This window comes from Giraffa tippelskirchi, chromosome 7, assembly GCF_054371585.1.
Source record: "Giraffa tippelskirchi isolate mGirTip1 chromosome 7, T2T-mGirTip1v1.2.pri, whole genome shotgun sequence".
In the NCBI taxonomy this organism is placed as follows: domain Eukaryota; kingdom Metazoa; phylum Chordata; class Mammalia; order Artiodactyla; family Giraffidae; genus Giraffa; species Giraffa tippelskirchi.
This window is the reverse complement of record NC_137281.1, coordinates 160,450,924-160,478,581: the sequence shown is the minus strand read 5'-3', so window position 1 is coordinate 160,478,581 and position 27,658 is coordinate 160,450,924. Positions and strand designations below refer to the sequence as shown.

Sequence of the window (27,658 nt, the reverse complement as noted above, 5' to 3'; positions counted from 1 at the left end):
TAGAAAATGTGAAACTACCTACGTTACCTCCTCAATCGTTTTTATTTCCAATTAAATTAATGTCCTGTGTAGACACGGTAGGCCCACATACTATTTAGTACCATTTAGTTTGCTGTCTTAGTTCCTAATTTTCGTTGTAGTTTTAGTCATTGCTGTTTGAGTGTGAGCTTACGGTAGAATAAATCAAATTAGCTTTAGTGGGTAGATTTAGTTTTCTCTAATGACTTACTAAGTAAAATACACCTTCTTCTTAAGTGACAAAGCCAAAGTGGATTATTTTTTATTTGACTGACAAGGAAAGGCATTTTTTATTTTATTTAGCAGCTGAAATAAATTACCACAAATTAAATGTGAAATATGTATATATGATCCCTCTTTTCATGAACCGAGTAGCTTGAGAACCAAGCACATTTGTAGTTGATCTCTTTAACCAGTTGGTGGTGCTAAAAACTCTGGTAAGAAACTAATTGGAAGGCGAGGAGGTTAACTTGGAGGCTTTTGTAATAAACGTCATTCTGTTAGTTTTTGAAAAATTCGTGCCAAAAATGTGTGCCCAAATTACTAGATCCTCTAAGCTTACACACCAAACTAAATATCTTCAATGGGCAGCAGAATACATTTGTAGTGAACTTACGTCAAGATGTCATAGGATTCGCTTGCTGGAAACAGCATGGCTGCGTAACCCTGGCTGCGTCCCGGGAATGACCCTTAGCCTGCTGGCTGTGGACTGGAAGGGGGGATGATAACATGTGCTCGCCCAGGAGATTTAGGAAACATTGTTTTGTATTATTACGACTTAACAAAAAAATGCTCTTAATGTGTTTTTTAGGGTCTGTGTTTGTTTTTGACTCTGTGTTTTTTTAGCACCCGAGAATTCAGTAGAAGGACAGTCTGCTGCTCGAGTGTGTCCTGAGGGGCCCTCAGTGGAGCGCGGAGGCCTTGGGGTCGGGAGCTCAGGGCGTGGCTCTGTCAGTCGGGTCTAAGCAGAGACCTTCCTGTGCTGTTCGTGCTTTGGGACCTTAGTTCCCGACCAGGGGTTGAACTGGGTCCCAGCAGAGAAAGCGCCGCGTCCTGATCCCTGGAGCCCCTGTGAGTCCCCTGACATGTGCTCTTCTTAAAATATGTGCGCCTCACGCGGCCACACTGTGTGCGCCTCACACGGTCACACTGTATGTGCCTCACACAGCCACACTCTGTGCGCCTCACACGGCCACACTGTGTGCGCCTCACGCGGCCACACTGTGTGCGCCTCACGCGGCCACACTGTGTGCGCCTCACGCGGCCACACTCTGTGCGCCTCACACGGTCACTGTATGCGCCTCACCCGGTCACACTCTATACACCTCACATGGTCACACTGTGTGCGCCTCACATGGTCACACTCTATACGCCTCACATGGTCACACTGTGTGCGCCTCACACGGTCACACTCTATACGCCTCACATGGTCACACTCTGGCGCCTCACACGGTCACACTCTATACGCCTCACCTGGTCACACTGTGTGCGCCTCACACGGTCACACTCTGTGCGCCTCACACGGTCACACTGTGTGCGCCTCACACGGTCACACTCTATACGCCTCACCCGGTCACACTCTGTGCGCCTCACACGGTCACACTCTATACGCCTCACCCGGTCACACTGTGTGCGCCTCACACGTCACACTCTATACGCCTCACCCGGTCACACTCTGTGCGCCTCACACGGTCACACTCTATACGCCTCACCTGGTCACACTCTATACGCCTCACACGGTCACACTCTATACGCCTCACCTGGTCACACTCTGTGCGCCTCACACGGTCACACTCTATACGCCTCACCTGGTCACACTCTGTGCGCCTCACACGGTCACACTCTATACGCCTCACCTGGTCACACTCTGTGCGCCTCACACGGTCACACTGTGTGCGCCTCACATGGTCACACTCTATACGCCTCACATGGTCACACTGTGTGCGCCTCACACGGTCACACTCTATACGCCTCACATGGTCACACTCTGGCGCCTCACACGGTCACACTCTATACGCCTCACCTGGTCACACTGTGTGCGCCTCACCCGGTCACACTCTGTGCGCCTCACACGGTCACACTCTATACGCCTCACCCGGTCACACTGTGTGCGCCTCACACGGTCACACTCTATACGCCTCACCCGGTCACACTCTGTGCGCCTCACACGTCACACTCTATACGCCTCACCCGGTCACACTCTGTGCGCCTCACACGGTCACACTCTATACGCCTCACCTGGTCACACTCTATACGCCTCACATGGTCACACTCTGTGCGCCTCACACGGTCACACTCTATACGCCTCACCTGGTCACACTCTGTGCGCCTCACACGGTCACACTCTATACGCCTCACCTGGTCACACTGTGTGCACCTCACACGGTCACACTCTATACGCCTCACCTGGTCACACTCTGTGCGCCTCACACGGTCACACTCTATATGCCTCACCCGGTCACACTGTGTGCGCCTCACACGGCCACGCTCTATACGCCTCACCTGGTCACACTGTGTGCGCCTCACACGGCCACGCTCTATACGCCTCACCTGGTCACACTGTGTGCGCCTCACATGGCCACGCTCTATACGCCTCACCTGGTCACACTCTGTGCGCCTCACACGGTCACACTCTATACGCCTCACCTGGTCACACTGTGTGCGCCTCACACGGTCACACTCTATATGCCTCACCCGGTCACACTCTGTGCGCCTCACACGGTCACTGTATGCGCCTCACACGGTCACACTCTATACACCTCACCTGGTCACACTGTGTGTGCCTCACATGGTCACACTCCATACGCCTCACATGGTCACACTCTATACACCTCACCTGGTCACACTGTGTGTGCCTCACACGGTCACACTCCATACGCCTCACATGGTCACACTGTGTGCGCCTCACACGGTCACACTCTATATGCCTCACCCGGTCACACTGTGTGTGCCTCACACGGTCACACTCCATACGCCTCACATGGTCACACTCTATACACCTCACCTGGTCACACTGTGTGCGCCTCACACGGTCACACTCCATACGCCTCACATGGTCACACTGTGTGCGCCTCACACGGTCACACACTATACGCCTCACCCGGTCACACTGTGTGCGCCTCACACGGTCACACTCCATATGCCTCACATGGTCACACTCTGTGCGCCTCACACGGTCACTGTATGCGCCTCACACGGTCACACTCTATACACCTCACCGGGTCACACTGTGTGCACCTCACACGGTCACTGTATGCGCCTCACCCGGTCACACTCTATACGCCTCACCTGGTCACACTGTGTGCGCCTCACATGGCCACGCTCTATACGCCTCACCTGGTCACACTATGTGCGCCTCACCTGGTCACACTCTGTACGCCTCACCTGGTCACACTGTGTGTGCCTCACACGGTCACACTCTATACACCTCACCTGGTCACACTGTGTGCGCCTCACACGGTCACACTCCATACGCCTCACATGGTCACACTGTGTGCGCCTCACACGGTCACTGTATGCGCCTCACCCGGTCACACTCTATACGCCTCACCTGGTCACACTGTGTGCGCCTCACATGGCCACGCTCTATACGCCTCACCTGGTCACACTATGTGCGCCTCACCTGGTCACACTCTGTACGCCTCACCTGGTCACACTGTGTGTGCCTCACACGGTCACACTCTATACACCTCACCTGGTCACACTGTGTGCGCCTCACACGGTCACACTCCATACGCCTCACATGGTCACACTGTGTGCGCCTCACACGGTCACTGTATGCGCCTCACCCGGTCACACTCTATACGCCTCACCTGGTCACACTGTGTGCGCCTCACATGGCCACGCTCTATACGCCTCACCTGGTCACACTATGTGCGCCTCACCTGGTCACACTCTGTACGCCTCACCTGGTCACACTGTGTGTGCCTCACACGGTCACACTCTATACACCTCACCTGGTCACACTGTGTGCGCCTCACACGGTCACACTCCATACGCCTCACATGGTCACACTGTGTGCGCCTCACACGGTCACACTCTATACGCCTCACCCGGTCACACTGTGTGTGCCTCACACGGTCACACTCTATACGCCTCACCCGGTCACACTGTGTGTGCCTCACACGGTCACACTCTATACGCCTCACCCGGTCACACTGTGTGTGCCTCACACGGTCACACTCTATACGCCTCACACAGTCACACTCTGTGCGCCTCACACGGTCACACTCTATACGCCTCACCCGGTCACACTGTGTGTGCCTCACACGGTCACACTCTATACGCCTCACACAGTCACACTCTGTGCACCTCACCCGGTCACACTGTGTGTGCCTCACACGGTCACACTCTATACGCCTCACACGGTCACACTCTATACACCTCACCTGGTCACACTGTTTGTGCCTCACACGGTCACACTCTATACGCCTCACCTGGTCACACTGTTTGTGCCTCACACGGTCACACTCTATACGCCTCACACGGTCACACTCTATACGCCTCACCTGGTCACACTGTGTGCGCCTCACACGGTCACACTCTATACGCCTCACACGGTCACACTCTATACACCTCACCTGGTCACACTGTGTGCCTCACACGGTCACACTCTATACACCTCACATGGTCACACTGTGTGCCTCACACGGTCACACTCTGTACGCCTCACCCGGTCACACTGTGTGCGCCTCACATGGTCACACTCTATACGCCTCACCTGGTCACACTGTGTGCGCCTCACACGGCCACGCTCTATACGCCTCACCTGGTCACACTGTGTGCACCTCACACGGCCACGCTCTATACGCCTCACCTGGTCACACTGTGTGCGCCTCACACGGTCACACTCTATATGCCTCACCCGGTCACACTCTGTGCGCCTCACACGGTCACACTCTATACGCCTCACCTGGTCACACTGTGTGCGCCTCACACGGCCACGCTCTATACGCCTCACCTGGTCACACTGTGTGCGCCTCACACGGCCACGCTCTATACGCCTCACCTGGTCACACTGTGTGCGCCTCACACGGCCACGCTCTATACGCCTCACATGGTCACACTGTGTGCGCCTCACACGGTCACGCTCTATACGCCTCACCTGGTCACACTGTGCCTCACACGGTCACGCTCTATACGCCTCACCTGGTCACACTGTGTGCGCCTCACACGGCCACGCTCTATACGCCTCACCTGGTCACACTGTGCCTCACACGGTCACGCTTTATACGCCTCACCTGGTCACACTGTGTGCGCCTCACACGGTCACACTCTATACGCCTCACCTGGTCACACTGTGTGCGCCTCACACGGTCACACTCTATACGCCTCACCTGGTCACACTGTGTGCGCCTCACACGGTCACACTCTATACGCCTCACACGGTCACACTGTGTGCGCCTCACATGGTCACACTCTATATGCCTCACCCGGTCACACTGTGTGCGCCTCACATGGTCACACTCTATATGCCTCACCCGGTCACACTGTGTGTGCCTCACACGGTCACACTCTATACGCCTCACCTGGTCACACTGTGTGCCTCACACGGTCACACTCTATACGCCTCACATGGTCACACTGTGTGCGCCTCACACGGTCACACTTTAACTTCTGCCCCAGCTCAGTGTTAGTCGCTCAGTCGTGTCCGACTCTGCGACCCGATAGACTGTAGCCCACAGGCTCCTCTGTCCAAGGGATTCTCCAGGCAGGAATACTGGAGGTGGGTGCCATTTCCTCCCCCAGGGGATTCCTCCTCCAAGGGGTCTTCCTGACCCAGGGGTCGAACCTCGGTCTCCTGCTTTGCAGGCAAATTCTGTACTGTCCTGGCTGAAGTACCTAATGAAGAGCGTTTTAGGATCTTATCAGCACATTGAAGCTTTCTTCTGACCTGTTTCAATCTTCCAAACATTGAATACGTGATCGAAAACTTAATGAAACCATCAGAGTTTTAAAAAGTAAAAAAAGAAACAAAAGCAAACAAGCAAACCCCCATTTTAAACAGATAATCCTAGAACTCATTTTTTTTGATACTAAAAGAATAAAGATTTTTATTAATCATTGTAAGTTGCCTTCAGTAGCCTTCAGATATACCACACGACAACCCATCTATAGTCAGTCAAACCCAACAGCAGTTCATTCTTGCACAATCCATGAGTTAGGCCAAAACTCCCTTCCACTTACCGTAAGATCCTACTCAGGTCTTGCAGGCAGGGATTGGGGGGTTACATCTCATATCTGATCACTAGTGTGTGCTGAAGAGTGGCGGGAGAATTCTATGAAAACGAATGAGAAGTGATTCTGGTTTCGAAGTACATTGTTTGGAAACGTTAATGAAAACATCAAAATGATATACCTGCTAGAACTCATTTTTATAACATAAAGAATATTAAAAGTTAAATTCATTTTCCTGTTACCTCGATGAGGGCTGCCTATCAGTTCATGAAATCAGGAAATTCAGAACCCTCCAGCAGGTTTTTTGAAAACGAAGGCCCTACGTTTTTCACAGTATCAATTCTATGTTTTCACGTGAGTTTGTTCACTGTGGCTGTGCTGCGTCCAAGTTGCTGTGCAGGCTTTTCCTCTAGTCACCGTGAACGGGAGCCACTTTCTGGTCTCGGGGCTCAGGCTTCTCCCTGCAAGGCCTTCTTGTTTCAGAGCGTGGGCTCCAGGGCCGCGGGCTCCAGAGGCACCTGTCCCGACACCAGGGCACAGGCTCAGAGGCACCTGTCCCGACACCCGGGCGCAGGCTCAGAGGCGCCTGTCCCGACACCCGGGCGCAGGCTCAGGAGCTGTGGCACGTGGGCTTCGTTGTTCCAGGGCATGTGGGATCTTCCTGGACCAGGGATCGAACCTGGTCTCCTGCATTGGCAGGTGAATTCTTTACCACTGAACGCACCAGGGAAGCCCTATATCAATCCTTAATAGCTCAGTTTTCTCAACTTGTAAAATGGGGTAATCAAGTCTTTTCCTCAGAGCTGGTGTAAGCGCTAGAGGAGGGAGCAAGTGCTTGTTGGGTGGTGTTTTCCCTACACTTTCCTCCTTTGAGGCAGAGACTGTGACTTGGTTATTTCTGAGCCCCCATGATACCCCTGAACTTTAACCAGAGCCTCAGGACACGACGTCTTCTCCGTGTCGGATACTGCCTCGTGCTCCACGAAAGCAAAGCTATTTGCCAGTTTATAGAGTGTCACCAGGATTTTATAGGCTCACAGACCCACAAAAGAGAGACTCGTATAGTTATATCTGGTTTTTAAATATGTGCCTGTCTGTCTATGTGTTGGTCTGAATCTGCCTAAACATGTAAGACTGGGGAAAGATTTCTGAAAGGTGCAGCAAAGGTGTTACTAGGAGTCTGCTCATCCATCCATTTATTTGTTCCACAAATTGTACTGCACATGACTCTTCAGAGATGAAGTCCAGGAAAGCCTCACCCTGTCTCTGAGAGCTGCAGACTTCAAGGGGCAGGACACTTCCTGTTTGGCAGGTATTGATAGGCAGCCCTTATCTAGGTGACAGGAAGATTATTAAAATTTCAGTGTTGTTTATAATATTAAGAAAATCAGTTCTAGGATCATCTGTAACAATTTTCTTATGCATTTAAAACTCTGATGATACCATTAAGTTTTCTAGAGCATGTTCTGTGTTTGAAAGATTGACGGAAGTCAGAAGGAAGCTTCAATGTGACGGTAATCATGAGACAATATTGCTTAGGTGTTTTAGCCAGTATGGAATTTAAAAGTGAAACTGTGTAAAGCAGGGGTCTCCAGTCCCCGGGACCTAATGCCTGATGATCTGAGGTGGAGCTGACGTATTAATAACGGAAACAAAAGCGCACAATAAATGTAGTATGCTTGACTCATCCTGAGAGCATCCCTCCACCTTCCCTGGTCCGTGGAAGAAGAACTGTCTTCCGTGAAGCCGGCCCCTGGTGCCAGAAAGGTTGGGGACTGCTGGTGTAAGGTGTGTGTGTATATATATATATATTTTAGGAATAGCACAACTAATATCTCTGGTTAGATCTGATTGAGTCAGATCTCTAAGTTTTTCAGCTACAGAATCATGGAAGCAGATGTTGGCAGAGACTTTAAAAATCATTTACCCCATTGCTAAGAAAATGGAGGCTGCACGAACTTCATGCTTACCCAAGGTTACATAGACCTGGGTCAAGACTCGGGTCTCCTGGCTCCCAATTCAATGCCAAAGCATTATTTTTCTATCCCCACGTCTGCAAGACGAGCCATTTTGGGTGTAAATAAAAGCAAGTGTATGCCTGTTCAGCCTCAGTAAACTTTCGTACTAAACATGGAGTGCCGTTTCTGCCCAGTCCATCCGAGTGAAAACGTGTAGGGCATGGCAGGCAGTTAATTAAGTTGCCCCTGTGTCTGTCTTTGAACAGAGCGGGGGTCGGGAGCCCAGGCCAGGCACGTCGCTCGCAGCCCCCAGCCGCAGCGGGTCGGTGCCTGGAAGCCTGCGACCGAGACGGGCAGGGTCTCCGTCCACCGACCGCCTTGCCTGCCTCTTGTTTCCTGCGAGATGAACGGCATTCTGCAGGTGTATTAGTAGTTTCTGGGTTTGTTCTCCACTCAGAATGACCTCATTGTTTTGTGCTTCTTTTCCATAATTATACAGTAACAGGAAAATAAACCGGCTCTGTGTTCAGCCCACAGCAGAAATCTTGTGCTCTTTATGTAAGTTTGATTTATAGACGTGTACCGCGGAGCGGAGTGACTATGAAACATTCCTCTTCCCATCGCTGGTTGCCATGGAAATCGAGTACACAGCGCAGTGTCATTCCAGCTCTGGTGATGCCTGCAGTAGTTTATTCCTTTGTTGTTCTCGTCTCTTAAGCAACTGCCTAGTATTCTTTCATCATGACAATTAATCATGCACACAGGTGTTTTATCTTTCATCTCAAATAGAAAGCACAAAAAATGTATGACAAAATTTGGGAGAATTTAAATATTCTTGCTTCCTTAAATATGCATTTGTGATTTTTTTCCCCTGTCAGTCCCATTGGAAAAATAGGTCATACTGGGGGAAAAAAAAAAGCACATATTAATGTACAGAAATCTCAATAAAGACAGCAATACAGAAATTTAAGGAGAAGGCATTGCCATGCTAAGGAAATCTTAAGGAACTTCAGATTCCCAGGTCTCCCGGTGTTTGGAGCTAAGTCTGCATTTGGGTAATGCCAACCCCCCAAAACCACTGAGCTACACATTATCAACTCTCCGCTTGGTTTGTTTTGTTAGTTTCCTTAGGGGTGTGAGCAGCCTGCGTATTTGCTGGAGAGATGCAGTGGACATTGAAGAGTGCATGCGTGCTCAGTCACTAGGTCGTGGCCAGCTCTCTGCGACCCAATAGACTGCAGCACACTGGGTTCCTCTCGCTTCCACTCTCTCCCTAAGTTTGCTCAAATTCATGTCCATCCAGTCGGTGATGCCATGTAACCATCTCGTCCTCTGTCGTCCCCTTCTCCTCCTGCCTTCTGTCTTTCCAGGGATCAGTGTCTTTCCAGTGAGTCTGCTCCGCATCAGGTGGCCAAAGTATTGGAGCTTCAGCTTCAGCCTTACTCCTCCTCATTTTAAAAAATTATTTATTGATTATTTATTTTTGGTTGTGCTGGGTCTTTGTTGCTGCGTGCAGGCTTTCTCTGTCCGCGGTGAGCAGGGGGCTGCTCTCTAGTTGTGGTCGAGGACTCCTCACTGTGGTGGCTTCTCTTGTGGAACGCAGACTCGAGAGGCTGCTGACTGCAGTAGTTGTGGTACACCGGCTTCATTGCTCCGTGGCACGTGGAAGCCTCCCGGACCAGGGATCGAACCTGTGTCCCCTGCACTGGCAGGGGGATTCTTAGCTACCGCACCACCAGGAATGCCCCCTCACTTTGCTGTTGTTGTTCTTGTTGTTTTTGAACTATTTTACCCCAGCTTAACCTAGCAGAGTTCATAGTACACATCTCCCCACTGTTAATAGGTGTTTGCTGATTATCCACCTCGTTTCATTGTGTTTCTGGCAAGTCAGTTGGTTAAAAGAGCTTGTCCTGGAATAACTGTCTGGATCTAAATCCCTGCTCCATTCCTGGTTGGCTGTGAGGTCTCTGAAAAGTATCTTAACTTGCCTTGGCTCTCTTATCTGTAGAGTGAGCAGCTACAGAATTAAGATAATAATGACTTGTTGGGGATGATTCATGCAGAGGACCTAGTTCTGTGCCTGCCAGGGGATACACACTCAGGCGGAGTGACTGCAGTGGTGGTGATGGTTATCACTGAGAGGATTACCATACCGCTGTCAGGACTATGACTTTTGCAGGGAGCCATCCGGCACCAAGCCTAGGGCTCTGTCCCCAGTATCCACGTTCACAAATAATTGCCAGCGCTTTGTTTGACTTGGGCTCCAGGGACTGGGTTTCTCGTCACGCTTTGGATCCTAGCACAGTGGCCTAGAGGTATTTACGATGGCCCTTTTATCAGCAAGTGGAGAAGAGAAGGCTGCCGTAGGTGTTGCCAATTTCTCGTCTGTGACGTGGGCTTGTTTCTCATACCTGGCTGTATGTAGGGTACATGGGAGGCATGGGGACAGAGTGGGCTGCCTTTTTGCATCTTGCTAGGGGAGGGTTCTGCAAGGAGATCAAACGAGTCAATCCTCATGGAAATCAACCCTGAATGTCCCTTGGAAGAACTGATGCTGAAGCTGAAGCTCCAATACTTTGGCCACCTGATGTGAAGAGCTGACTCATTGGAAAAGACCCTGATGCTGGGAAAGTTTGAGGGCAGGAGAAGAAGGGGACAACAGAGGATGAGATGGTTGGATGGCATCACCGACTCGATGGACATGAATTTGAGTAAACTCCAGGAGAGAGTGGAGGACAGGGGAGCCTGGTGTGCTGGAGGCCACGGAGTTGCAAAGAGTTGGACACGACTGAGCGGTGGAACGAACAAGGGGAAGCGTCTAGCGTTCGTCCGCAGAGCCCAGAATAATGACTGACCTGCTGCCTCTCCACCCCACGCTCCCGTGTCACTCAGATGTGGCTCCGCCTTCCTCCCGTCTTTCTGGAATTGAAGTTTTCCAAACTGGTAGCAGAAGCATTCTTTGTTGAAATTCACTCCCGTTGGCAGTCCTCCAGGGCACACGGCAATGCCTATTTATTTGATTTAGCTTTTGTTTGGTTTGCCTTGTATTTCGCCTGTTTTGCTTTGTGCCATTCTTTTTCCCCTCCCCAAATTTTCATGTTTAAATTCCTTGGACTTCATTTCTATTTATTTTACTAGCTGGCTTCATAGTATTGCTCCAAGTTGTTTGCTTTAAGCTATCACAAAATGAACAGCCTTAGATTAATTTGTCTTTTTTTCCCCCGCCGAGCCTGATCATAGCATGTGAACTAGGTGCACTTTTGTTAATGATTTAAACACAATGGCCTTTGTGGTTTCCCCTTTGTCACAGGCAAATATTACAGCACAGAGTCCCCAGTTCTCTATTTACCTCTCTGTTTTCCCTGGATGTTTATCGGCAGGCTCTTGTCAGCTCCAGAGAACCGGCAGTTTGGCTTTTCGGAATCCTGTGTCTTTCTCCCCTCACGGCCCTTCCTTCTTTTCCTCCTGTGATAAAAACTCTAGAGGCGGGCTCTCATGTCTTCCACGAGAAGCTCTCAAAACCCGAAGTGACGAGGGCACTCAGGAGACCCTGTGCTCTGCGACTGCATTGGGCCCGCGGAGTATAGCTTTCAAGTCAGCGACTGAGACAGAGACCCTCTCTAGACATTTGGTAACGTTTCCAAATCCTCCTGAGGCCCCTGTTGACCGCGCGGTCCTCACCCCCTGCTTCCTGAGCACTGTGCACCCTCGTCCTCTCTTCGCGCCTTGATCACTAGAGGAGGTGGGTCTGCCAGGCCCTCTTCCATCCTCAGCTTTCTATCCCTCCTTGGCTTGGAAACAAATGTTCGTCTGCCTTGCAGACGCTGGGAACATATAAAAGCAGGGAAGACTGACACCACCCTGCCTTCTAGGACTTTAGCGTCTAGTTGGGGAGGTGGGTGGTTAGAATCCAAGACGGTTAATCCCAAAGGATGACTGCAGAGCACTGTGGGAGTATCCAGGAAGGCTGCTGGATGCAGGCCGGGGAAGGGAAAGCAGGGCTGGCTTCAGAGGAAGTGATGGCCGATGGGAGACCTGAAAGATGGAAATATAGCCAGGCAGGGATGGAGTGTGTTCTGAGCTGAGCGTTATCCACTGAGCTGAGTAGGAGAGGTTGGTCCTCTGAATAACCGGAATCGTCAGCTGTCCTTGTTTGCCTGGCTGGGTGGGGCCGGAAGAATAAATGGAGAGTGATGAGACCAGAGACACAACCAGGACCAGGTCACGAAGGGCCGTGTGAGGTGCTGAGGAGTTGAAGTTGACCCTGAGGATACTGGGAAGGCATTGAAATGTTTTAAGTAGAGAAGCCACAGAATCAGCTGTGTGGTTTGCCGCTGTCTTCCATTGCATGATGAAGAAGGGACTACAGTGCGGCAACAGTAACCTCTGTTGAGATTGGTCCTGGCGACCCCCATCCAAATGCACCTCCTGAAGCCCATAGTGTGTGTCCAGCTCCGCATACCCAGCTTCTCGTATTTTCCCGATTAGCACCGAGGCTTGTCCCGAACTCCAGCTTCCCTTTTCTAGCTTCCTGTCTTGATAGCCAGGACTGCAGCTCCTGGCGAATTCTTGCTCTAAGGTAACCGTGTCACGCTGGGCGCCTCCATACCACCATTGCTCAGAGAGTCCACTATTTTGCCTACCAACTTGGATTTCCTGGAGTTTGGGGCTCTAGCCTGAGTTCACGGGGTTCCTTTGACCGCTTAAATTCATCGCAGTTTGCATTATTGCACCTTCCTGCCCAGCCCAACCAGACCAGACGGGATGTGCCCCCGAAGTAGCCCTTTGTCCCACAGGTAGTTGAGTAATCCACGTACTCCACACCGATCCCCTTCCGCTCCCGTGCAGGACAGTAAATGTGGGGAGATGGACTGAAGTCAGGTGAGTTGAACTAGACAGGAAACTTTGGGTAAGTTGTCTAGTGTCTCTGTGCCTGTTTCCTTACAGTTGTTAGGAGAACCGACATCGCAGAGTTGTTTGAAGGGTCGAATGAGCAGCTGCATGTACAACAGGCTTCTTGTCCCGTCGTAGGCGCTCACTGTTGATTAATTCTAGACTGTCTGAGAGAAAGAAGCAGGAGAACATAAAGGAACTTTGACTTAGGGATAATACGCCACAGACAAATGGGTACTCATCTTCCAAGGGCTGCGCCTCTGCACAGCGGGTAATCAGAGATGACAGTGATAACGCTAGGCCCTGCCCAGTCCGGGTGGTGACCATCCTGGCTACGTTCCAAACCTGAGGTTTTATTCTGCGTTGATTTTGTTCCAGAAATTCTCTGAGTTTTCATGAAATTAAATTAGCTTTGCATCTCATAAATTATGCTTTATTCCAAAAGACAGTTACGGTGTTGGCCTCGTGTTAATAGTTGGGCCTCTTGGGACCTGCCTTTCCGTTTTAATAGAAGAGATAATAACAGGTATCACTTGATAAGACAGGAGAAGACAGCTCTGCCGATATATTAGTTCACTCCACAAATGTCAATACTTGCTGGGTGCCCCGTGCGAGGCACTGAGGAGGGTCCCTTCCGGGCTACAGGAGCAAATCAGACGGGGACCATGTTTAGAGAGTGAGCGTAAGATGAAGTAGAAAATGATGCCTGCTGTAGAAGAACAGGGAGAGGAGAGGCTTTAATTCCAGCCAGGGTCATCCAGGCATTTAGCAGCTGAGTTGGGGTTTGAAGACTTCCCAGAAGGAAGCGCACCCCAGAGACAAGAGCGAGGGCAGAGGTGGGTGGTGGGGCTGGCGCGGACGCCGCGCAGACCCGGGGTGACCCTAGAGCCAGCACACGGTGCTCGCTGCCCTCAGTGCTGTGCCTGCGTCAGCTGCGATCCTCCCCAGCCTGTGACACGGCTACTGCTACCACCCCCATTTTACAGATGAGGAGACCGAGGCGCAGCATGGCCAAGTCACTGGGGTCAGATCGCAATAGTTGATAGAATGCGAACTTGACCCAGACAGTCTGGCTCCAGCCTGGAAACGCCGGGAAGCGTGCCCGTCGTGCAGGAGAGACTCTCCCCCCGTCCCTTCCAGACCTCTCCCCAGCTGCACCCTTGAAAGGGCTTGTGAACCTCTTCATCAGTTAGATCCACTACAATTTATGGATTTCGAAGGAATCATTTTATTTAAGGGCCTTTTGCGGTTCAATTTCAATAGAATAAAAACCTAGACAGCACATAAATTTTTGCAGTCAAAAACAGAGCTCTATAATCTATGGCTGTAACTCTTTTCATGAACCTAAACAAGCTAAGTGGTACACTCTTTATATGAAATTCCCTGATTTCTGACAATTTAGTCATAAAATCTTTTGATAAAAAATATAAAAACCTCATACTGCAATACTATAAAATGTGGCTGCATTAATAGCAAAAAAAAAAAAAAATTCTGTATTTTAGACTGTCATGAATTGTTTAAGCATCATAATGAGAAACATTTATGGCTTAAATAATTGAAGGGCACGTTTCTCAGAATCCATCTACTCATCTCACCCTTTCGTTAGACCTTCAAACAAATCACGAAGCTGACTGGCTTGAGCTTCTCCGTAACTCTTTCTCCTCCATCACCGGGTGACGGATGTGCACGGCGCTGTTGGTTCGCTGTTGAGGCTCAGGTCTCACATTGCAGGGAATTGACTTAGGCAAGTCTGTTAACCTCCCGGGACCTCAGTTCCTTTCCTAGCTTTAAATATCTCGGTTCTCTGTTTCCATACCTTTTGCTTAATTATTCTTTAAAGACAGTGATGATGAATAGCACAGCGAGGTCATCGCCACAGTGAACAAAAGGACAAACAGATAATCTGGTCATCAGTTTCATCAGTCATCTTCAATTCCATCATCAGTTTCTTCCGGCAATATTTAACAAATGTTTATTAAGCTCTTACTGTGTACAGGATAAATGTTTGTGTTTCACTCTCCAGCATTACTAATAACTACAATGTTAACTTCTCAGATTTACTTGGAATTTACCTTCTCTCAGTTTCCCCACTGCTAATGTATCCTTCATGGCTACATTATTACTACAGAATCTTACTCTCTTCCATCTTATTTTCTTATACCCCAAACAAACAAAGCAAAGACAAAAACTTTCACCTCAACAGGATCTTTAGTATGTTGCAAATTATTATTAGACCATGTACAATACTTTTCTTTCAGTTTTCTGAGTATAAAGAAGCCCCTTGTCAACCTGCTGCTTCTTAGGGAAAACCCATAGCCATCAAAATGTTCACATCTAATCCAGATGGATCAGCTGACATACTAGGTTTAATGGTTTGTAGTGATGAATTTGTCATAGATTTGAAGACCTCTCCAGGTTGTAAACTGCCCAGACTCAAATGCTCTGGAAAATTTACAAGGACTGTAATTAGAAGTGTTTTGGCTTGTCTCAGTTGTATTGGAAAAAACAAAAAACAAATGAGAGGTGTACTGGATAGTCATAAGTTCATGTAACAAAAAAGATTTATTGGGAAGTTTGTCAGATGTAAGATGAATAATAACAATGGCCAAAATATGTTACTTTTCCAGTGCTCTCGTGAGAGCTGGCGATGCCGCTATTTCACTCAATCCTCACAATAACTTAGTGAGTCACGCAGTATTACTACTCCTGGTTTGCACATGAGAAAACTAAGCTTAGAGAGTTCTCAGAGTCACACAGGTAACACGTAGTTGAAAATGTTTCAGGCTGTTTATTGTCACCTTCAGTTCATCATGTTTAAATCGAAAGTCTTTATCCTTGTCCTCAGGTCAGCTTTCTTACTATTTCTGTCAGTAACACCACAGTTTCTTCAGATTCATTCTCGCAGCCATTGATTTTCCCTTTTCTGTCCTTGTTCTAAATCCGGGCGGTCACCAAGCCCCTTTGCTTGTTCAGTGTCTGCCTGCTGTCAGCCCGCTTCCCATCACCCCACCCAGTCCTACCCAGGGGTCTAGGACTCACATCTAAAGTGGAGCGGCTGAAGGCCTGTTTTTTTCTTTTTTTATTGAAGTGTAGTTGATTTGCACTATCATATAAGCTTCAGGTATACAGCATAGTGATTCTGTATTTCTGCCGAGTATACTCCATTATAAGTTACTACAAGATAAATTCCCTGATTCCCTGTGCTATGCAATGTCTCCTTGTTGCCTACCTGCTTTATACGTGGTCGTTTGTATCTTTCACTCCCACGCCTCTAACACAGCCCTCTCCTTGCCCGCCTTCCCTGTGGTAACCACGAGTTCTCTGGATCTGTGAGTGTGTCCGTGTCTCACACATGCGTCATTCGTGTTCTTTTTCAGATCCCGCGTGTAGCTGACACCCTGCCGTGTGTGTTTGTCTCTCTCCGACTGTTTCACTAGCATAACGTTCTCTAGGTCCACCCGCGTTTCATTCTTTGTGTGTGTGTGACTGAGCAACACTCCATCGTGCGTGCGTGTGTGTGTGTGTACACACCACATCTTCTTTGTCCATTCGTGTGCTGACAGGCAGTTTGCTTCCATGTCTTGGCTGTTATAAGTAGTGCTGCTGTGAACATCAGGGTATGTGAGCTTTTCAGATTGTTGTCTTCATTTTCTCCAGATGTGCACCCGTCAGTGGTGGTTTTAGCTCTGTGAGGACCCTCCACGCGTTCTCCGGAGGGGCTGCCCGGTTTGCCTTCCTGCGAGCAGTGCGCAGGCTCCTCTTTGCTCTCCCGTCCAGCACTGGGAGGCCAGGCGCGGACTCCGTCTTCAGGTCGGCGGGCTGCCCTCTGCCCCTGCTCTCCTGCTCTCACCTCCTTTACGATGAACTCGTTGCCTGAGCCCCTCATGCTGTTCTCCCAGGGGTGCGGGGCCGCTCCTTTCTGGGTGTCCCCTCCCTGCTCTGCGAGCCTGGCTCCTCCCTGGGGTGAGATCGGGTCCCCGCCTCTGCCGCGTGTCCGGGTCCGCCCACTCCTCGGTGACTGGGTGCTCTTCCCCGCGCTTGCAGGCCGCTCCTTTCTGGGTGTCCCCCCGCTGCTTGCGAGCCTGGCTCCTCCCTGGGGTGAGATCGGGTCCCCACCTCTGCCGTGTGTCCGGGTCTGTCCACTCGTCGGTGACTGCGTCCTCTTCCCCGCGCTTGCAGGCCGCTCCTTTCTGGGTGTCCCCTCCCTGCTCTGCGAGCCTGGCTCCTCCCTGGGGTGAGATTGGGTCCCCGCCTCTGCCGCGTGTCCGGGTCCGTCCACTCCTCGGTGACTGGGTGCTCTTCCCCACGCTTGCAGGCCTCTCGGCTGCCTGCCGCTCATGCTCTCTGCCTCGTGTTGCTCTCCCTGCGTGTGATCTGTCTCTCACTGGTGCTTCAGGGTAGAGGCCAGAGCCCCCACCCCACACAGCCGTCTGTGTGTCGTGCAAGTCTCCATGTCCTGTGTGCACGCGGGAGGACGGTAATTTCTGCAGTCATGATGGCCAGTCTCCCACATCAAACTCAGGGAGTCAGCAGATCGCTCCCAGATCCACCGAAACCCCGTTACTCAGAAACCCACCTCCCTGGAGACTGACCACGTGCATTGACAGATCTCAGTGGTCAGCAGTTTGCATAGGTGGCCACAGCCACTCCTCTCCCCCTCCACTGTTGGCCCTGGCCTTTGCAAAGCACCTTGGCTCTGTGGCCATCGAGAAGTTTATTTCTGTCTCTTTGAATTTGAGCTGACCTTCTGACTTTGACCAAAGAACAAAGCAAAAAGTAGCAAATCATCAAACTTGCATGTGACCTTGAAAACTCTCCCACCCCACAAAGGGTTCCATTGGGAACCACACCTGTTGCCCCATTAGCCCCTGAGTTTTTGTCCTGTTGCTGTTCAGTCGCTAGGTTCTGTCCGACTCTTTGCAACTCCGTGGACGGCAGCACGCCAGGCCTCCCTGTCCTTCACTATCTCCCAGAGCTTACTCACGCTCGTGTCCATTGAGTCAGTAGTGCCGTCCAACCATCAGCTCCGAGTTTTTGTCCTACTGTGTACAAATAGTAGGTGTGGTTTGAGATGCTGCTTTTTAACATATTTTATTATTTGTTTTCTCATTTGGGTGTAGTTGCTTTGTCATGCTGTTGGTCTCTGCTCTACAGCGAGGTGACTCCGGCCTGCGTGTACACAGAGCCCTCTTCTCTGGACTCCCTTCCGTGCAGGTCACCGCGGGGCCCCGAGTACAGTTCCCGGTGCTGCACAGCAGGCGCTCGTCAGTTATGCGCTTTGCACGTCAGGCGCTTCTCTAACCCCCGTCTTGCTGCATCTTACAGTTCTACGCGTCCATAGAGAGGGTCGCGTCCATAGGGAGGGTCACGTCCATGAGAGGGTCACGTCCATAGGGAGGGTCACGTCCATGAGAGGGTCACGTCCATAGGGAGGGTCACGTCCATGAGAGGGTCACGTCCATAGGGAGGGTCACGTCCATGAGAGGGTCACGTCCATAGGGAGGGTCGCGTCCATAGGGAGGGTCACGTCCATGAGAGGGTCACGTCCATAGGGAGGGTCACGTCCATAGGGAGGGTCGCGTCCGTGCGGAGGGTCGCGTCCGTGGGGAGGGTCGCGTCCGTGGGGAGGGTCGCGTCCGTGGGGAGGTTCGCGTCCGTGGGGAGGGTCGCGTCCATAGAGGGTCACGTCCATAGGGAGGGTCACGTCCATAGGGAGGGTCACGTCCATAGAGGGTCACGTCCATAGGGAGGGTCGCATCCATAGGGAGGGTCGCGTCCATAGAGGGTCACGTCCATAGGGAGGGTCGCGTCCATAGGGAGGGTCGCGTCCATAGAGGGTCACGTCCATAGGGAGGGTCGCGTCCATAGGGAGGGTCACGTCCATAGAGGGTCACGTCCATGAGAGGGTCACGTCCATAAGGAGGGTCACGTCCATAGGGAGGGTCGCGTCCATAGGGAGGGTCGCGTCCGTGGGGAGGGTCGCGTCCGTGGGGAGGTTCGCGTCCGTGGGGAGGTTCGCGTCCGTGGGGAGGGTCGCGTCCATAGAGGGTCACGTCCATAGGGAGGGTCACGTCCATAGGGAGGGTCACGTCCATAGAGGGTCACGTCCATAGGGAGGGTCGCGTCCATAGGGAGGGTCGCGTCCATAGAGGGTCACGTCCATAGGGAGGGTCGCGTCCATAGGGAGGGTCGCGTCCATGGGGAGGGTCGCGTCCATGGGGAGGGTCGCGTCCATGGGGAGGGTCGCGTCCATGGGGAGGGTCTGAAAAGCAGATGGTGACTCGTGATGCTCGGCCTGCCTCTGATACCATGGTTCCGCCTCGTCTCTCCTAATTTCCTGAACATAATCCTGGAGTCTCCTCTTGCCTTCTCTCCTACCCACTGTATGGAAACAAGCCCTGTATTTGCCAAAGAGCAAATCAGCTTCCCCCTCACAGTATCTGTTTCACTTCTGGGCTACTGCTGTATCCCAACAGCATTTTCTTTCATGGAAAATGACCATTGCTTCCAGGAGTATATGACTTTTTTTTCTTTTTTTTCAAATGCATGATGTTTTTAAAAAATGAAACTTCATTTCAGATAAAATGATCTTCAGTTTTATAAAATGGAATTTATTTTTATGGTTCTGTGGCTGTTCATCATTTTAAAACCTATTAGTGGTAACATGTCAGCTTGGAAAATGAGGAGTTTTAAATTCAGCTTGGAACACCTCGTGATAGATTCCAAAACTGTGCCAGTAAAACTGTGTTTGAATGATTCTTGAGTTTATTTTTTAGGGGATAGCTTTTTGCTTTAAGTGTGTATTCGGTCAAACACAGTTATTCAGATTCTAGTTGACACACAAGACGGCCGGATTCACTTGTAACACAGATGTATTGTTCTTGGGGCTTTTACTCCGAATGACCACCTAAAGTGTGTCTCCTTTTCCTGGCTGAGAGAAGGAATCACATCGTACAAGCATTTTATTCCATACTGTGTTCATCTTGCCTTTCACCTCTTACTGATCCTCAGACTCCAAGAATGCCTGCAGCGTACTGAGATGGTTCATATCACTGCTGGAAAAGCACAAGGCAGTGTGGATAGAACTAGTGTTGACAGCTGTAGTAACAGAATACAACCGAATCAGTGCCGACTGTAAAAACAGTCGAAGGACTTGCTTTCAGCTTCTGATGGACCGGATCAGTGTGATTAGCGACACGTGACACGTGACACGGCAGCCTTCGCGTTGCAGCGGGACCCGCCCCCTTTCTAAGCTTCACCCTGAGTCCTCCCTTGTTTGCTACCCTCCCCCACTTTTAAGTAGACTCAATAGTCAAGACTTTGAATTTGGTAAACTAGGGAATACGGTTGCTACATTCTTTGAAAAACCCTTGACAATGAGCAGGCATATTTTCATTAACTCGGTCATTAAAGGGTTACTGAGCACCTACTGTGTGCCTGATACCTTTCTGGCTCCCAGGGCCAGAGCTGTGAAGAGAGCAGAAAAGTCCCTGCTCTCCAGGAGTTCATGGGCTTGTTGTAAGCAGGCAGACTAACTGCGGGAACAAGCCGGTTCCCTTCAGCTGCCATGGGGAAAGCAAAACCAAATAAAGGAAAGAAGGACTCACTGACAGGGAGGTAAGGGAGGCCCTTGGGGGGCTCACATCGGAATAAGACCTAAAGGATGAGAAGCTGACTGTTATGTATCGTATGTTCGGTGCATATAGAGTGTGTACATCTATCCCAGCCTCCCAGTTCATTCCCCCACGTCCTTTCCCCTCGGTGTCCGCACACTGGCTCTCTCCACCTCCGCATGCCGTCTGTCTGTGTTTTCTGTGTGTTGTGAACAGGGAGATGACGGGTTAAAGACAGACGTTGGAATCCTCAGATGTTTCGGTTCCTGAGCATTCCCGGGATGTGCAGTCATGTGCAGTGTGGCCGACTCTCACTGGAAAGCAGCTCCCTGCATTGTACCTGTTATTTCACTGGAAAGCAGCTCCCTGCATTGTACCTGTAATTTCACTGGAAAGCAGCTCCCTGCATTGTATCTGTTATTTCACTGGAAAGCAGCTCCCTGCATTGTACCTGTTATTTCACTGGAAAGCAGCTCCCTGCATTGTACCTGTTATTTCACTGGACAGCAGCTCCCTGCATTGTACCTGTTATTTCACTGGAAAGCAGCTCCCTGCATTGTACCTGTTATTTCACTGGAAAGCAGCTCCCTGCATTGTACCTGTTATTTCACTGGAAAGCAGCTCCCTGCATTGTACCTGTTATTTCACTGGAAAGCAGCTCCCTGCATTGTACCTGTTATTTCACTGGAAAGCAGCTCCCTGCATTGTACCTGTTATTTCACTGGGAAGCAGCTCCCTGCATTGTACCTGTTATTTCAATCGGTGACCACCTACCTCTTATTTACTTTCCAACATCTTATTTATCCCTAGGCTACAAACTGTAGCACGCAGTACGGACTGAGTATCTCGTCTAAATGTCAGAGATTTGTAATGTTAGCATACTCTTCATTAGTTCCTCTTCATCGGAGACACCAGACAAGAAAAAATAATTTTGAGGCTGCTTGTGCATCAGGCCAAAAAGAGTTTATCATCTGAGTACCTCTTTTCTGGAGGAATAAGTTTTTAATAATTAACAACTTAATAAAATATATGAAAGTTTTTTTAAAAAATATGCATTCTCTTCAATGAAGTGGCACAGATTTGCAGACTCTGTTCTGTTATTATGGTGGTGATTCAGAGTGTCTCATTTAGCCGAGGGAATCAGGAAATAATACAGATTATCTCCTTTCTGTGCATCTTCAGACCATATGCAGTCATAATATACTGACTGAGAATTTCCACTGAAGTTAACATTCTAGTGATTTATAAGACACTGAAATGCATTGCTTAGAGTACTTATTGACTCTTCCTTCATAGATAATTAATAAAAATATATTTTTTTTTAAGATGATAGTTTAGGTTTCATTCTGGCAAAAGTAAGCTCTAGAGAGCAGAGCTTTCCATGGTTTGCTGCTAGTAATTCCACTCCTTGGATCCTTTTCTTTATCCTTTCTGACTCGCACTGATTCTGTGGTTTAATAGGTTTTCCTCCTGTTTAGAGTAACACTTTAGAAGCCAGCGCTCCGTTTAATGTCCGTCTCCAGAAGGGCAATCCTTCTTCCCACTGGCTTGGTTCCAGGGGGTCTGGAGAAGAGCTGGCTAGGCCTAACGGACAGGGCAGGCGCCTGCAGGCAGTTCTTGTAGGTTCTTCGACTCCGCTGCTGGTTCTCCTGTAAAAGTATCTGTGGTATGTAAGTGTGCACACGATATATTTTCCTCCCAAATTGAGACACGAACCATTCCATTCCAAACATGGTTGAGAAGCCCCTTGGTTAACCCTACCTGGTTGCATTTCCCTTCCTCTGCCCCAGTGATAATCACTATTCCTGAATTTTTAAAATCATTTATGTGTGTCTTTGTATTTTATGATACAGATCTATGTATTTTAAATAATACATAGCATTATTTTTTTTTTTATCTCTTGGGCTGACATAAATGCAAATTGCCTTTTCTCTTACTATATTTTAAAGACTCAGCCCCCTTGAAAGCTTTCATGTATTTTTCCTCACTGTAAAGTATTCTGTTGAAGCCTAAGAGGGCAGAAGAACCGGAACTCTCTTTTGCCATCTAGAAGAAATTGAGAAATAGATGCAAGTGATGGAGAGCAGCAGATACAGATATCAGCTCTGTGTTTGTGAGACAGCTCTGTGCAAGGGATTGGCTTGCTAGAACGCAGCCAGAATTAAATACGTTCACCCTTCTAATCACAGGGCTTCCCTGATAGCTCAGTTTGTAAAGAATCTGCCTGCAATGCAGGGGACCTGGGTTCCATCTCTGGGTTGGGAAGATCCCCTGGAGAAGGGAACGGCTCCCCACTCCAGTATTCTGGCCTGGAGAATCCACGGACTGTTCATGGGGTCACAAAGCGTCGGACACGACTGAGCGCCTTGCCCTTTCCCTTCTCTATTCACAGGCCGTGCAGTGAGCCTGGGGCTCCCCTGGCACTGGGGAGCAGAGTACTGTGTACACCCTGCCCTGCAGTCAGGAGGCTCTTACAGAGAAAAGAAGGGGAGCACCAATTAGATAAGTCATTTCTCCAGGAGGGATGAGTGAGGAGGTGGAGGGAGCCTGGGAGTGTTACTCCAGCAGAGGTCCCTCAGCGTGGAAATAGACGGGGAAAGAAACTTTCCCCCAGAGCGTTTTTTTCTGTTATGTAAGCGTCCCGTCATTTGTGGATCTGTTCTCCTGTTGACAGGCTCATCTGTTGTTATCACAGATGTGCTGCAGCGGGTGTTCCTGCAGGCGTCTTCCTGTCCACACATGGGAGCGATCCTTAGAGCACCCGTACATAGGAACGGAACGGTCGGGCCATAGACTGCGGATCTGCAGCCTGACTGCTTCCTGAGCAGCCTCTCACATTCCCTCTTACTGCTGCTGCTGCTGCTAAGTCGCTTCAGTCGTGTCCGACTCTGTGCAACCCCATAGACGGCTAACTGGTGGGCTCCCCCGTCCCTGGGATTTTCCAGGCAAGAGTCCTGGAGTGGGGTGCCATTGCCTTCTCCATTCCCTCTTACTAGCGCATCAGAATCCCTTTATATCCACAGCCTCATCAACGCTTGTCCCCCTACTCTTGAGTTCTGGCTAAGCTGATGAGTGTGAAATGGCATTTTATTACCATTTTGATTTCCCTGATTGCTAGTCAAGTTTAGCATCATGTCTGCCGGCCTGTTCTGTCGATTGCCTGTTTATATTGTTGGCCCACGTATAAATATTGAGTTGTCTCTTTTAATCTGTAGGGATTCTTTATATATTCTTAGTACTAATCCTTTCTCATTTATGAGTTATAAAAGATCTTTACCTATTTGTGGCTTGACTTTACATTTTTTTAAATAGGATATCTTTTGATGTCTATCTGGAATATCAAAGGGCTTTCTCTCTTACAGACTTTGACATGTCCAAAATTTAAATTTATGTAGAAAATGTAGGTAGTGTCACTTAAGCATACTAATAGGGTCTTGTGATTTTTTGCCTGTTGAAGTATTTATATTATTTTTCAACAACTGTTAATCTTTCTTCCCTATTTTAGGCAATTTGAACACTTTCTACAGGATTTATGTTACTTTTCAAATTCTTTCACACTATAGAATTTAGTGTTTAATGTTTAAATCTTAATACTTAAATTATAGTTTTTTCCCTCAATATAGTTAATATGCTATACTGCAAGATACCTCTGATCTACCAAAAAGCAAATTTATCTACTATTTGGAAACTCTGTGTGTGGAATTCTACTTTTTCATTTTAACTAATCCTATGGTAATGCTATATTAATGCTTCATTCTCTCCTCAGAGCTTGTGAACCTTGGTATTATCCAAAGGCAGTTGAATCTGGATTAAATAGCATGCCACTTATATAAGGAAATTACGTCACAATTTTGTTAATTCTTGGTAAGAATAGTTCCTTATAGGGTTATAGATTTTTAACAATTAAAAGGTTCTTTAAGAACGCGTGGTGCCGTCTCTTTATTTCTCGCGTGTGGGTTTAAACACCGCCCCCGCCCCCGAGGCCGCGCACTCGGGGCATAAACTACGGCCGAGCCCGGGGTCTCTCAGCCCAGCGCCGCGCGCTCCGTCGCAGTGACGGCTCAGTCCTCCCGGGCTGCTGGGGCAGGAGACCGCGAGGCCTTCCCGGGTGACGCAGGGGCAGGTTCCGCCTGCCAGCGCAGGAGGCTCAAGAGACCCGGGTTCAATCCCTGGGCCAGGAAGATCCCCTGGAGGAGGAAATGGCAGCCCACTCCAGCCTTCTGGCCTGGAGAGTCCCATGGGCAGAGGAGCCTGGCGGGCCACGGGGTATCGAAGTGTCAGACACGATTAAGTGAGCACACACGCAGAGCAGAGATGGGGTGGCTTCAAGGACGGAGATTTATGTCTCATACTTCGGGAGACGGGGGAACCCAGGATCCCGGTGCTGGCGGGTTCGTGTCTGGCAAGGGCCTGCTTCGTGGTCTGCAGACAGATGTCTTCCCAGTGTGTCCTGACGTGGTGGAAGAGGCGGGGGGCTCTCTGGGGTCCCATTCATGGGGCACTAGTCCCAGTCATGAGGCTCCACCCTCATGACCTAATCACCTCCCAGAGCGCCCACCTGCTAAAACCACCGCACTGCAGGTGAGGTTTGAGCATAGGCATTTTGGAAGAGTGCAAACATTCAGTCTAGCATTTGTGTTATAGAATCATGACTTTACTGTCTATTTGTGTATAAAGTTGCTATGTATTTTTACAGCTAGATGTCCTTGACTAATAGCTTTCAGAGCAGTTGATTTTTTGTTTTTTTCAGTTACTTAGTACCAGAAGAACAGTTTATCAGTAAATTAGCTTCTGTAAACTGGCTTTATGGAAGTAATATATACTGTTTTCCTTCCTTGTTTAACTAGTGTTTACATGCTAGTCTTTCCAACAGGTTGTGTAAATAAGTTAAGTGTTACAGCAAATTATTCCAAAGTGGCATAGTAACAGTTTTCATAAACTAAAACTATGGTGCAATAGTTTAAATATGTAAAGATTTAAGTTTGCTCACACTCGTGTCCATTGAGTCAGTGATGCCATCCAGCCGTCTCATCCTCTGCTGCTGTCTTCTCCCTTTGGCCTTCAATCTTTCCCTGCATCAGACACTTTTCCAATGAATTGACTCTTTGCGTCAGGCGGCCAGAGTATTGGAGCTTCAGCATCAGTCCTTCCAATGAATATTCAGGGTTGATTTCCTTTAGGATGGACTGGTTGGATCTCCTTGCAGTCCAAGGGATTCTCAGGAGTCTTCTGTGGAAGACTTCTTCTCTATAAGAATGACAATTCAAAAGCATCAGTTCTTCAGTGCTCAGCCTTCTTTATGGTCCAGCTCTTCCATACATGTCTACTGGAAAAAGCAAAGCTTTGATTAGACAGAACTTTGTTGGCAAAGTTATGTCTGTGCTTTTTAATAAATACACTGTCTAGATTTGTCATAGCTCTTCTTCCAAGGAGCAAATGTCTTTTAATTTTGTGGCTGCAGTCACCATCCACAGTGATTTTGGAGCCCAAGAAAATAAAATCTTTATCTTAAAACTATCTAAAAAAAGAGTGCTAAATTTAGGTCTTTTGTGCCTTGTTTTTTTCACTCATAATATATTTCTGATATTTATTCCTGTTTTGTATATATTTATACTCATCAGGAGTTGGTGATGGACAGGGAGGCCTGGTGTGCTGCGATTCATGGGGTCGCAAAGAGTCAGACATGACTGAGCGACTGAACTGAACTGAACTGAACTGCATGAACTTACCATAATTTATCTATTTTCCTGTTGATGGGCATTTAGTAATCGCCACAAAAAAATAATTCTGTTTATTTTTGCTATTACTCTTGATGCCATACGAACAATCTTATATTATCGCTCTTGGTAGCTGTGTCCAAGTGTTTCTATTTGATATGTACTGAGGTTATAAGGTCTACAAATATTTACTTAGTGCCAAATATTATAATACCAAATGATACTTCCAAGTCATTTGTGTTAATTTACACTACAGTCATTAGTGTGTGAGAGAGTCTGTTGACCTGCATCTTCTCCAGCACTTGGTATTGTCAGACTTCTTAATCTTTTCCGGGGGAGTAGATATGATAACTCATTGTGGGCTTGATTTAATAATGATTGATCTATCAGATCGCTTCATGTTTTTTACATATCTGTATATTGTCTATCTGTATATTGTAGATATGTCCATGGTTTTCACCCACATTTTTTTCTGCTGCATTTTCTATTGATTTGAACATGTTTTTTTATATATGTTCTTGGTACATATATGTTGTTAGTTCACAAATATTTTCTCCCAGTTTGTGGTTTGTCTTTTCACTTTCTTCAGGTATGCCTTTTGAAATATAAATCAAATTTAATTTGGCTAAATTTGTGAATTGTTTTGGTTGTAGAGTGATAGTATCTTATTTAAGAAGCCCCTCCTTATCTCAGGTTCAGAGAATACTCCTGTTTTCTTCACAGTTTTTAAAGTTTTGCCCTTGAAAATTAAGCCCTTAATTCTTCCAGGGTTGATTTTTTAAATGTCGGTTTATTTGGCTGCGTTGGGTCTTAGCTGTGGTGCTGGGCGTCTTCATTGCCGCACGTGGGATCTTTCACTGCAGCACATGGATTCTCTAGTTGTGGCCTGCAGGCTTTTTTAGTTGTCCATGGCAGGTGGGATTTTAGTTCCCCAGCCGAGGATTGGCACCCATATTGCCTGAGTTGCAAGGCAGATTCTTCAGCACTGGATCACCAGGGAAGTCTCTAAAGCTGGTTTTTGTGTATGGCATAAGTGTGTGAGAACCTAATTTCACTTTTTTCCTTATGGATAACCAATATTTTTAGGTCTCTTTATTGACTGTGCCTCCTTTTCTCTACAGCTCTGCCACACTGCCTTTGTTCATGAATTTTCTATAATGTTTCTTTGGTCACTTAACCTATCCCAACACCAACCCCACGCTGTCCTCGTAAAGTCTTCAAGTCTGTGGTGTGAGTCTCCCTCTTTACTTCTCTTCTTCAGTGGTGTATTGGTTATGAGCTC

At 48.7% G+C, this 27,658-nt stretch overlaps 1 protein-coding gene across 24 annotated transcripts in view; it reads left to right on the top strand.

Annotated features, from left to right (window-relative positions):
* Window positions 1-27,658, top strand: part of EFCAB11 (EF-hand calcium binding domain 11) — a 221,690-nt gene that overhangs the window by 43,965 nt on the left and 150,067 nt on the right. The window contains exon 6 of one of the 24 annotated variants that reach the window (XM_081510845.1): window positions 20,876-24,575. The exons of 22 other annotated variants lie outside the window; for them this stretch is intronic. In XM_081510845.1, coding sequence (XP_081366971.1) covers window positions 20,876-20,891 — 16 coding nt within the window. In that variant the 3' untranslated portion in view covers window positions 20,892-24,575. Of the gene's footprint in view, window positions 1-8,419; window positions 8,691-20,875; window positions 24,576-27,658 lie in introns of those variants that run through there. One more of the 24 variants, XM_081510832.1, reaches the window with a different exon arrangement.